The 13,005-nt window shown below is 45.7% G+C and overlaps 1 protein-coding gene across 6 annotated transcripts in view; it reads right to left on the bottom strand.

The window, feature by feature from the left end:
* The window catches only part of TDRD12 (tudor domain containing 12), a 227,304-nt gene that overhangs the window by 147,342 nt on the left and 66,957 nt on the right, over window positions 1–13,005 (bottom strand). For all 6 annotated transcript variants that reach the window (XM_077288673.1, XM_077288671.1, XM_077288667.1 and 3 more), the window contains 3 exons: window positions 12,399–12,429; window positions 6,129–6,358; window positions 6,022–6,052 (listed from right to left, as the gene is read on the bottom strand). In XM_077288673.1, the coding sequence (XP_077144788.1) occupies window positions 6,022–6,052; window positions 6,129–6,358; window positions 12,399–12,429 (292 nt within the window). The remainder of the gene's footprint in view (window positions 1–6,021; window positions 6,053–6,128; window positions 6,359–12,398; window positions 12,430–13,005) is intronic.

Below are 13,005 nucleotides of genomic sequence, written 5' to 3' on the forward strand. Positions count from 1 at the left end.
ACTCTTGAGGACAGCATGTCTATTAAGTCTTCTAGCATGGGAGAGTCCTGCATAACCACCGTGGGTACGATGTACCTGTCTGGAGGAGGGGAGCAGAACTCTATACTGTAGCCCTCTGATACAGTGCGGAGGACCCATTGATTCTGCGTGACTCTGCTCCAGTTTACCGCGAAATGGCGAAGCCTTCCCCCTATAAGAGTGGCGTCATTGTGATTTGGACTTAGAGGAGGGGCTGAAGAAGAAACTCCTGTTCTTACTGCTGTGACCGCGGGAACCCCTATTAAAGCCTCTATTGGACCTTCCCCCTCGGAAGTCGGACCTGTAGTCGGACTGTCTCCTAAAGGGAAACCCTCTCCGAAAGGACTGAGGCCTCTCAGGCTTGTCCTCTGGGAACCCTTTTTTCTTGTCCGAAGCCGACTCTAATATAGTGTCGAGGGAAGGACCAAACACCCTTGCGCCTGAGAAGGGGATTGAACACAATTTTGTCTTGGACGCATTATCACCCGACCAAGACCTTAGCCAGACTGCCCTTCTAGCCGCATTAGACAATGAACCATTTCTGGCTGAAAATCTTACAGACTCAGCCGTCATGTCAGATAGAAAGGCAGTAGCCGATCTCATTATTGGGAGAGAGTTTAGGATCTCTGATCTTGGGGTCTTATTAGAGAGGTGCTCCTCTAATTGACCCATCCAGAGGTGCATAGACCTGGCAACCGAGGTAGCTGCGATGTTGGTCTTAATTAGAGCCGCAGAAGACTCCCAGGCTCTTTTTAGCAATATATCCGCCTTTCTGTCCATCGGATCGCGCAAGCTTGATGAGTCCTCGAAAGGGATAGCAGTCTTTTTTGCGACCTTCGCCACCGGGACATCCACCTTGGGTATCTCGTCCCAAAGTTTCACGTCATCCGGCTCAAAGGGTAGGCGTGCCTTAAATTCTTTAGACAGAGTCAGCCGACGTTCTGCCTCCTTCCATTCTTCAAGCACCATAGCCTTGATATGTTCACTAACTGGGAAGACGGTCTGCCGACGCGACATAAGTCCCCCAAACATCAGGTCCTGCCTGGACTGCGGCTTAGATGCCTCCTCTACTTGCATGGTGCACCTTACAGCCTGCACCAGCTCGTTTGTGTCCTCCGCCTGGAAAAGGTACTTCCTTTGATGGTCCTGGCTTCCAGATGGAAGCTCGCCCTCTTCCTCAGAGATAGGCTCTTCAGAATCGGACCTGTCGTCCGAACTATAATCCACCTCCCGTCTGGCCCTTTTCCTGCTGGGCATAGGGCTGGACTTTTCTGTCAAGGTGGCCAGAGATGCTTGGACCTCTTCTCTTATTAAGGACCTCATCTCGGACAATAGGGAGGGCTGCTCGTCTCTCATAACCTTAGATGTGCAGTCTGCACATAAGGTTTTGCCATGAGTGTCCGGAAGCTTTGTACTGCATATCGGACATCTACTGGACTTTGCTGAAGCCTTCCCAGATTTCTTAGCTTGACCAGGGGGGACCGCTGAAGTTCCCTTATCCTTAAACAATATAAGATAGGGAAGGTAACAGGGAGGCTCTCACTACCAGGGTGCAGGGGGAGTTTGCGCTCTGCGCACTTACCCCATCCTCAGGTGGCATGCTTTCCATAGCTCCGGAGTACTGGTGCTCCCTGCGGCTTGTCGGCGTCTGAGCGCTGTAGTTCCTGAGCTGTTGGCTGGAGCGCACGCCTCCCCTGTATTCTCCGGCGTTACCGGAAGTGCCGGGAACGAATGGCGCAAACCGGAAGTGACGCGGTCCCCGGAACTTCCGTTGGAAGAGTCAGAGCCCGGCGTTCACGCCGCATGGAGGCTGCTGACCTCAGGGACCGCGTCCGCAGCCGAGAGCCCCCCCACCGGGAGGAGCGGCCGCTGGTCTTTGGGACCGAGGGACCCCCCTCTGGAGGGTTTCGGCCCTGAGCCTCTTGACAGGGGGAAGGATCTGGCCGAGCCACACGATCCCCCTGAGCTCCGGTAAGCAGCGCAGCTTTCTCTCATGTGTCCCTTGCAGGGACAGGAAAAACACTGAGGAATGGGGGTGGGACCGGACCTTTTAAACTCTCGTGTGTTTCCTGTCCCAGCAAGGGGGAGGAGGACGTCCTCCATAGTGCTGTCAGGATGACGTCCTGGAAACAAGACCTCACATGACTCTGTGGACCAAAATATGGAAAAATTATAGCTCTCAAAATGTGGTAACGCAAAAAATATTTTTTGCAATAAAAAGCGTCTTTCAGTGTGTGACGGCTGCCAATCATAAAAATCCGCTAAAAAACCCGCTATAAAAGTAAATCAAACCCCCTTTCATCACCCCCTTAGTTAGCGAAAAATTTAAAAAAATTATTTATTTCCATTTTCCCATTAGGGTTAGGGTTGGGGCTAGGGTTAAGGCTACAGTTAGGGTTGGGGCTAAAGTTAGGGTTAGGGTTGGGGATAAAGTTAGGGTTTGGATTACATTTACGGTTGGGAATAGGGTTGGGATTAGGGGTGTGTCAGGGTTAGGGTTACCGTTGGGATTAGGGTTAGGGATGTGTTTGGATTCGGGTTTCAGTTATAATTGGGGGTTTCCACTGTTTAGGCACATCAGGGGCTCTCCAAACGCGACATGGCGTCCGATCTCAATTCCAGCCAATTCTGCGTTGAAAAAGTAAAACAGTGCTCCTTCCCTTCTGAGCTCTCCCGTGCGCCCAAACAAAGGGTTAACCCAACATATGGGGTATCAGCGTACTCAGGACACATTGGACAACAACTTTTTGGGTCCAATTTCTCCTGTTACCCTTGGGAAAATAGAAAACTGGGGGCTAAAAATAATTTTTGTGGAAAAAAAAAAGATTTTTTATTTTCACGGCTCTGCGTTATAAACTGTAGTGAAACACTTGGGGGTTCAAAATTCTCACAACACATCTAGATAAGTTCCTTGGGGGGTCTAGTTTGCAATATGGGGTAACTTGTGGGGGGTTTCAATTGTTTAGGTACATTAGGGGCTCTGCAAACGCAATGTGACGCCTGCAGACCAATCCATCTAAGTCTGCATTCCAAATGACGCTCCTTCCCTTCCGAGCTCTGCCATGCGCTCAAACGGTGGTTCCCCCTCACATATGGGGTATCAGCATACTCAGGACAAATTGTACAACAACTTTTGAGGTCCAATTTCTTCTCTTACCCTTGGGAAAATAAAAAATTGGGGGCGAAAAGATCATTTTTGTGAAAAAAATATGATTTTTTATTTTTACGACTCTGCATTATAAACTTCTGTGAATCACTTAATGGGTCAAAGTGCTCACCACACATCTAGATAAGTTCCTAAGGGGGTGTACTTTCCAAAATGGTGTCACTTGTGGGGGGTTTCAATGTTTAGGCACATCAGTGGCTCTCCAAACACAACATGGCATGCCATCTCATTTTCTGTCAATTTTGCACTGAAAAGTCAAATGGCGCTCCTTCGCTTCCGAGCTCTGCCATGCGCCCAAACAGTGGTTTACCCCCACATATGGGGTATCGGCGTACTCAGGATAAATTGTACAACAACTTTTCGGGTCCATTTTCTCCTGTTACTCTTGCTCAAATAAAACAAATTGGAGCTGAAGTACTTTTTTTGTAAAAAAAAGTTAAAATGTTCATTTTTATTTAAACATTCCAAAAATTCTTGTGACACACCTGAAGGGTTAATAAACTTCTTGAATGTGGATTTGAGCACCTTGAGGAGTGCAGTTTTTAGAATGGTGTCACACTTGGTTATTTTCTATCATATAGACCCCTCAAAATGACTTCAAATGAGATGTGGTCCCTAAAAAAAAATGGTGTTGTAAAAATGAGAAATTGCTGGTCAACTTTTAACCCTTATAACTCCCTAACAAAAAAAAATTTTGGTTCCAAAATTGTGCTGATGTAAAGTAGACATGTGGGAAATGTTACTTATTAAGTATTTTGTGTGACATATCTCTGTGATTTAATTGCATAAAAATTCAAAGTTGGAAAATTGCGAAATTTTCGCCAAATTTCCGTTTTTTTTCACAAATAAACGCAGGTAATATCAAAGAATTTTTACCACTATCATGAAGTACAATATGTCATGAGAAAACAATGTCAGAATCACCGGGATCCGTTGAAGCGTTCCAGAGTTATAACCTCATAAAGGGACCGTGGTCAGAATTGTAAAAATTGGCCTGGTCATTAACGTGCAAACCACCCTTGGGGGTAAAGGGGATAGTATCCCGCGCCCTCCTGCAAAGAAGCTAGATCTTGTGGATGAGTGTGTTTACTGTGCTCCAGGAGCAGGCAGTGTCACCTAACCCATGGCCTGGGCCTCTGCGTACACCATCAGCAGCACGTCCACGTCCCTGACTGCACACCTTGCGCATTTCACATTAGGTAAATATGCCTGCAAACATTCCGGTATTAATAGGCAAAAGAAAATATGTAGCCCTGAAAAGGACTTTTGTTTTTAGATTTCAGCAGCAGTACACCTATAGAACAAATTAAGGCAATAAACCCTGGCTATATGCCTCTAATGCACAACTATCCCTCCTCCACCAGCTATCCCTACACTGAATGCAGGTAACAGCGCTTTTAGTAGAGTAAGGTCAGTTTGTTGCCCTGAAAGGATTTTTCTTTTACACGGTATGCAAGTACTGCAATAGCAATTAAACACTGCCTATATGCCTGCTCTAATCTACGTTCTCTCTCCTATAACAACTCACACTGAATTGCTTCCTAAAGACCGTGTTCATCGAGTCACTGGGTCTTACATAAGAACCCATGACATGGGGGGCGTGGCTATGTAGCGATGGAGTGAGGACGCATCGTGGGAGAGCTCCTGAATCCGGGCAATATCCTGCACAAGAGACCCCTGAATACAGCGATATACTCGCCGCTGCCGGACCCCCCTGGTTCCGGGTGACCCTGCTGGACCCTGCGGGGTAGCCGCTGTGTCCGTGAGACTCCGGAGAACAAGGAGCCCTGGAGAGGTGCACGGCGGGGAGGCGGCCATTTTCAGCAGCGCGCGCTCTGTTGTGAGGAGGCGCGGTGCTGCTCTCTGCCGGGGACGAGACCTTACCCCCGATCTTTGGATGATTGCCGGCACCTGCGGTGAGTGCTGGGGACCTGTGGTACGCCGGGAGCCGGGAGTTCCGAGCGGAGGCAGTGTGTGTGGAGCGGCTGCCGGTTTCTAAGCGCGCGCTCCAGCAGTTGGAGGCGTGGCGCCATCTTTTCATCCCTGCAGCGTTGTGCAGGTGTGTGAATAAACATATACTTCAGACATATTGGGGGGAAGCGCGGAGTGTGCTCTGGAAGAATTGGGTCCTGCGCTCCCCCGCACCTTTAATAATAATAAGACACTCTACCTGCCAGCGCCATTACTTTGGAAGGCCCCCGGACCCCCCCCCCCCTCTGGCTGCCACCACTGCAGGCACAGTGAACCCTTCCTGGTGCACAGCACCTTAGTGGAGCCTCCACAATTACCGCTCTCCTGCCTGTAACTCTGACCTTATTAACCATGCAACGCACAAAAGGATCCGGGGCAGCTGAAAAATTAAAAGAATTCGCTAGAACTGATCCCTCTGATAATGTGCGGACCCTTAGGAATAACCCCTCTCAAATGCAACCCATGACATGATGCGCCTGGCCAATTACAGTAATGCCAGCAGCCAATATGGCTATGATATTACGGTACATGGCAGGCAATAAACAAGCGGGTTGAGGACTGGAGCACCCACGATACTTGATCAAGTAACGAGCATACTTGAGCACCCCGATGCTCAATCGAGTACTGAGCAGTGCCGAGCACCCTTGCTCATCTCTATACTTTACAAGAAGAACCTTTATTACTTTCTTTCTCCTGGCTCAGCGGTTTTATGCTCCTCTCTGTAAACCTCTGCTCGGCGGGCGTCCAGGCATACAAGTAGTGACCACATGACTGCAGCATAACTCTAAAGACTACATATCCCTGAAGTCCACTGTCTACCCGTCATAACCCCACGAAATACAGATCAAAGGAAATAGATTCCATACCTAATCCCACTTGAGGGTTTCTCAGCAGCTTCTGTAAAAACAAAAGTAAAAACCTTTTGTAATGAGTTTCAATAATCTGTGAATCTGTAGAGAAATGCGTGCCTTACGTGTATGTAAGATTTGCTCTGGATCTGCTTTGCACCATGCAGGATGGAGGAAGAAATGAGGACTGCGTGCAGCGGTTTTCACACTTGCCGAAATCTCAGACTCTTTGGGCTGTGGAGGCATGACCACTACATTCTCTGAGTGTCGGCGTTCTTCAGTAAAAGAAACCAGTGCCTTTTCATTCTGAGAATCTGTAGATCTTCTTTCTTTGATCAACTGCTCATCTTCCCCTCTGCAAAATTAAAGCAAATAAAATAGTGGTCCGGCTCCTGGATCAGTGAAATTTGATGTGCTAGCTGCCAAAAACTAACCAATATAAAAAATGGGATCAGTCATGACACCTACTTCCCTCTAGTTTTTGACTACCATATATGTGAGAACACGTTTAAAGGGAACCTATAATGAAATGCATACATCCAGATCTATGGTAAAAAGAAAAATGATATACGAGATTGTTGGAAAAGATTAAATATTACTTTCAATATATTCATTGAAATCCCTGGTGTTTGAATGTATAAAAGTCAAGTGGGCGGCCCTACTAGAGATTGACAGCTATCTGCAAGTACCATCATACAGGGAACACTGGAAATCACTGACTAAGACAGCCAACTGGACTCAAAAACAACAGGGATGTCAATGATTAAAATGCAAGGCTTATATATATATATATATGATATGACAAGAGAAAATGGAGCAAAACAGTCCCAAGCAACATAGTAGTAAAAGGCAAAATTTTATTTAAACAATAACCATAAAATCATACAAACATATGTAAGTACATGTATGTCTGCTGTATGCAGCATACATTTAAACAGGAATGTGCAAAATGAAGGACATAGCAGTACAACAGGTGAAACGATATGGCAGGGAAAACATCCCTATAGTGTGCATTATAGTGAATGGCTGATTGCCGGGTTTAAAGGGGCAGCAGTTAGTAGCTACAAGAGCATTAACCCAATATATCAAGCTGTTCCCCCATCAGTAACCCTACAGCAATATTTAAGCCAGAATAAATGCACACTTACCCATGTAAAAGGGGTACCCCGCCGCACGCCACCTGGAGACCCTGGACGCGCGTTTCGCGTTGAGCTTTTTCAACAGGGAACGTTGTATTGTCCATTTTTGGTGTTTATATGTGGGTAATACCGGAAATGGGGTCGGGGGAAATCGCGCATGCGCAGTCGCGACCCGCACATGAGACTCCTCCCCCCATACGGCCGTCAAAGACGATGCGCCCATAGAGGCGGAATACCGCCTGATGACGTCACAATAATATGGGCGCACCGCTCCTGATGATAGCCGCTAGAGGGATATAAGTGCCAAGTGCAAACAACCGCGCATGCGCACCTCCGGCCGCCATTTTCCCGGAGACCAGGGGCGCGATTAAGATTGAAAAAACTGCAATACAGGTACAATATGGTTACTAATAAATATAAATGACAACAAACACACTGTGCCATCATGTATAATGATTTAAATATTAAGTAAAGTGCACATTGGTGCAAAATCAGTGCAATATGATAAAAATACATTAGAACATATAAAAATATAGGCACTGCTCCAAATGGAGTCTAAAATGTGCCAATGATATAATATGTGAAAACAGTTGAATATCTCGATTGTTCATGATGAAAAAACCATCTTCAAATGTGAAGTGAGCAGCAAAACGAATAAAAGACTCTGCATGCAGCCTGCAGCCTCTGGACACCATAACTTTGTGGAGAGAAGAAAGATACTAAAAAACACAAAAAAAGACAACATAAATACAAAAAACAAGTTAAAAATTGAGTGGGAATCAGGAGACGAAAATAACAGAGAGAGGACCATCATTCTAAAGCAACTTTGCTTAATATCAAATGCCGCACAGAGGGACGAACAAGGCGGAAAAGTATAGAATAAACACCATATTTTACAACGAATTCAGTTACAAAAACGGACTGAAACTTAGTTGTTCATTCAGTCCTTTTGGGGTTAAGGTGTCAAGGATGACAATCCATCTGCACTCACGCTGTGCCAAGATCTTAGGCTACGTTCACATTTGCGGTCAGCACCGCAGCGTCGGGCGCCGCAGCGTCGCCGCATGCGTCATGCGCCCCTATATTTAACATGGGGGCGCATGGACATGCGTTGTGCTGCGTTTTGCGCCGCATGGCCGCAAGCGTTGGACGCAAGAAACGCTTCAAGTTGCATTTTTTTTGCGTCCAACTTTCGGCCAAAAAGGACGCATGCGGCGCAAAACGCAGCGTTTTAGCGTGCGTTTTGCCGCGTTTTTGTTTGCGTTGTGCGCTGCGGCGCACAACGCAAATGTGAACGTAGCCTAGGTCAGATTGCCACCCCTGACACCCCCATGGATTCTATCTATACCCCTTACCCTCAGGCCACTGGGGTCAGAGCCATGGTGCATCCGAAAATGTCTCGGCAGAGTCTTTAAACTAGACAGATCTGTGGCCCCCTTGGCGGCAGCAATATCACGTACATGTTCGCGCGTCCTAACTTTAAGCTCTCTTGATGTGAGACCAACGTATATTAGGGAGCAGGGGCATGTGGCATAATATACCACAAATGTGGAACTACACGAGATATATTCGCGGATCTTAAACTCCCTGCTCCCATCCGATGTTCTAAAGGTCCCACATCTCAAGATGTTAGGACACGCGACACAGTCACCACAGGGGAAACACCCCTGTCGTGGTTTGCTGCCGCCAAGGAAACTTCTATTTTTAGCCACATAGTGGCTCCTCACTAAATCATCTTTGAGGTTTCTACCTCTCCGCTGTGTCATCAGGGGGGATCTAGGAAGTTGTGCTGCCAAGATTTTATCAGTCAGTAGCACAGGCCAATGTTTGTTAAGACTCTCACGGATCCGACCCCAGTGACAATTGGATGTAGAGATGAATCTAACCCCAGACTCACTGGATGCCTCCATCTTCTTGGAACAAGAAAGTAAATCCTCCCTACGTGTTGTTTTAGCCCGTTTATATCCTGCCCTGATACAACGACGGCTGTACCCACGATCTTCAAATCGTCCTGTGAGGATGGCCGACTGTCTCTCAAAGCGGGCCTCCGTGGAGCAGACCCGCCTGTTCCTCAAAAATTGTCCAACTGGGATGGCCTTAATAACTGAATAATTATATGCCGATGATGCGTGCAGAAATGAATTAACTGATGTTTCTTTTCCAAATCAGTTTCGATAAACCCATCCCTACCAACATCGATGTAGCGAAACGCACAATTATTTTGTGTTTAAAGATAGATTTTATTTACAGTTGCAGTGTACTGCAATGGGTGCGGCATGTGCTCCGTCGTATGCAAATTTATTTTTAGGTTTTTGGGAGAGACACATTTTCCAGGGGGACGGGGCACATGCCGCAGACCAGGTGGTGGGCTGGTTTCGCTACATCGATGATGTACTCATGATCTGGAACGGTAGCGAGACCAGCCTAACCAATTTCATGCAGGAACTCAACATTAATGACTTTAATTTAAAATTCACTTACATATGGCACAAGAGTCAAATTGATTTTTTGGATATTACACTATATGTTGGTAGGGATGGGTTTATCGAAACTGATTTATTTGGAAAAGAAACATCAGTTAATTCATTTCTGCACGCATCATCGGCACATAATTATTCAGTTATTAAGGCCATCCCAGTTGGACAATTTTTGAGGAACAGGCGGGTCTGCTCCACGGAGGCCCGCTTTGAGAGACAGTCGGCCATCCTCACAGGACGATTTGAAGATCGTGGGTACAGCCGTCGTTGTATCAGGGCAGGATATAAACGGGCTAAAACAACACGTAGGGAGGATTTACTTTCTTGTTCCAAGAAGATGGAGGCATCCAGTGAGTCTGGGGTTAGATTCATCTCTACATCCAATTGTCACTGGGGTCGGATCCGTGAGAGTCTTAAACATTGGGCTGTGCTACTGACTGATAAAATCTTGGCAGCACAACTTCCTAGATCCCCCCTGATGACACAGCGGAGAGGTAGAAACCTCAAAGATGATTTAGTGAGGAGCCACTATGTGGCTAAAAATAGAAGTTTCCTTGGCGGCAGCAAACCACGACAGGGGTGTTTCCCCTGTGGTGACTGTGTCGCGTGTCCTAACATCTTGAGATGTGGGACCTTTAGAACATCGGATGGGAGCAGGGAGTTTAAGATCCGCGAATATATCTCGTGTAGTTCCACATTTGTGGTATATTATGCCACATGCCCCTGCTCCCTAATATACGTTGGTCTCACATCAAGAGAGCTTAAAGTTAGGACGCGCGAACATGTACGTGATATTGCTGCCGCCAAGGGGGCCACAGATCTGTCTAGTTTAAAGACTCTGCCGAGACATTTTCGGATGCACCATGGCTCTGACCCCAGTGGCCTGAGGGTAAGGGGTATAGATAGAATCCATGGGGGTGTCAGGGGTGGCAATCTGACTAAGATCTTGGCACAGCGTGAGTGCAGATGGATTGTCATCCTTGACACCTTAACCCCAAAAGGACTGAATGAACAACTAAGTTTCAGTCCGTTTTTGTAACTGAATTCGTTGTAAAATATGGTGTTTATTCTATACTTTTCCGCCTTGTTCGTCCCTCTGTGCGGCATTTGATATTAAGCAAAGTTGCTTTAGAATGATGGTCCTCTCTCTGTTATTTTCGGCTCCTGATTCCCACTCAATTTTTAACTTGTTTTTTGTATTTATGTTGCCTTTTTTTTGTGTTTTTTAGTATCTTTCTTCTCTCCACAAAGTTATGGTGTCCAGAGGCTGCAGGCTGCATGCAGAGTCTTTTATTCGTTTTGCTGCTCACTTCACATTTGAAGATGTTTTTTTCATCATGAACAATCGAGATATTCAACTGTTTTCACATATTATATCATTGGCACATTTTAGACTCCATTTGGAGCAGTGCCTATATTTTTATATGTTCTAATGTATTTTTATCATATTGCACTGATTTTGCACCAATGTGCACTTTACTTAATATTTAAATCATTATACATGATGGCACAGTGTGTTTGTTGTCATTTATATTTATTAGTAACCATATTGTACCTGTATTGCAGTTTTTTCAATCTTAATCGCGCCCCTGGTCTCCGGGAAAATGGCGGCCGGAGGTGCGCATGCGCGGTTGTTTGCACTTGGCACTTATATCCCTCTAGCGGCTATCATCAGGAGCGGTGCGCCCATATTATTGTGACGTCATCAGGCGGTATTCCGCCTCTATGGGCGCATCGTCTTTGACGGCCGTATGGGGGGAGGAGTCTCATGTGCGGGTCGCGACTGCGCATGCGCGATTTCCCCCGACCCCATTTCCGGTATTACCCACATATAAACACCAAAAATGGACAATACAACGTTCCCTGTTGAAAAAGCTCAACGCGAAACGCGCGTCCAGGGTCTCCAGGTGGCGTGCGGCGGGGTACCCCTTTTACATGGGTAAGTGTGCATTTATTCTGGCTTAAATATTGCTGTAGGGTTACTGATGGGGGAACAGCTTGATATATTGGGTTAATGCTCTTGTAGCTACTAACTGCTGCCCCTTTAAACCCGGCAATCAGCCATTCACTATAATGCACACTATAGGGATGTTTTCCCTGCCATATCGTTTCACCTGTTGTACTGCTATGTCCTTCATTTTGCACATTCCTGTTTAAATGTATGCTGCATACAGCAGACATACATGTACTTACATATGTTTGTATGATTTTATGGTTATTGTTTAAATAAAATTTTGCCTTTTACTACTATGTTGCTTGGGACTGTTTTGCTCCATTTTCTACTGTCATACTACCTTGGGAGTTGTCCTGGTGAGTGGATGCCCTTGAGGCATCTAGGGAGGGATTTTTTCTCTCCATCCTACCGTATAAGGGTGTTATTGGATTATGTTTATATTATATATATATATATATATATATATATATATATATATATATATATATATATATATGATGTTTACTACTGGACCTTTTGAATGCACCCAGTAAGCCCAATAAAAAAGAAAAATCATAATTACCTCCGGGACCGAAATCGCATTAACCGGTTAATCTGCAGGCTAACAAGTAACAAAATTTCACAAGATCACAGGGGGACACCGCGCTCGGAGCGGTGCTGGACCGGGAGGTACATATACTTATTTCTCATTTTATTGGGCACATTAGGAACATTCAAAAGGGGTAGTGCAATAGTGAACAAACTCTTTATGGTGAACCCAATAGAGAAATAAGCAATGGATTCTGGAAATCAATACCACAGAATAAAAAAAATAAGTATCCAAACCTTCTCTGGGCAGGGAACTTCTCAGACACATCTACAAAACAAAGAAGAAATTATATACAATTGTGCTTAAAGTTATTTTAATGTTTAAATACAATTATTGTATTATTTATTATTAAAGAACCATTTATTCCATGGCGCCTTTCATGTGAACGGGGTATACATAATACAGGGATTTTTGTGTACTCACCGCAAAATCCTTTTCTCCAAACCAATCATTGGGGGACACAGGACCTTGGGTGTTATGCTGCTGCCACTAGGAGGACACTAAGCAAATACAGAAAGAATAGCTCTTCCCCTGCAGTATATACCCTCCTGCTGGCTCCAAGTGAACCAGTTCGGTAGCAAAGCAGTAGGAGCTTAAGATTTAACCAGGATGAACTATGTCAAAACCAAGCCAACACAGAAAACCAAAGCCGTTAGGCTAACAGGGTGGGTGCTGTGTCCCCCAATGATTGGCTTGGAGAAAAGGATTTTACGGTGAGTACAAAAAAATCCCTTTCTCCTACGCCTCATTGGGGGCCACAGGACGTCCTAAAGTAGTCCTGGGTGGGGAACAATCAACTGTAATTGCTCCTTGTACCCACAGGTTACAGATGCGGCACAGCTG

The sequence above is a fragment of the Ranitomeya variabilis genome, chromosome 2, assembly GCF_051348905.1.
Source record: "Ranitomeya variabilis isolate aRanVar5 chromosome 2, aRanVar5.hap1, whole genome shotgun sequence".
Taxonomy (NCBI): Eukaryota; Metazoa; Chordata; class Amphibia; order Anura; family Dendrobatidae; genus Ranitomeya; species Ranitomeya variabilis.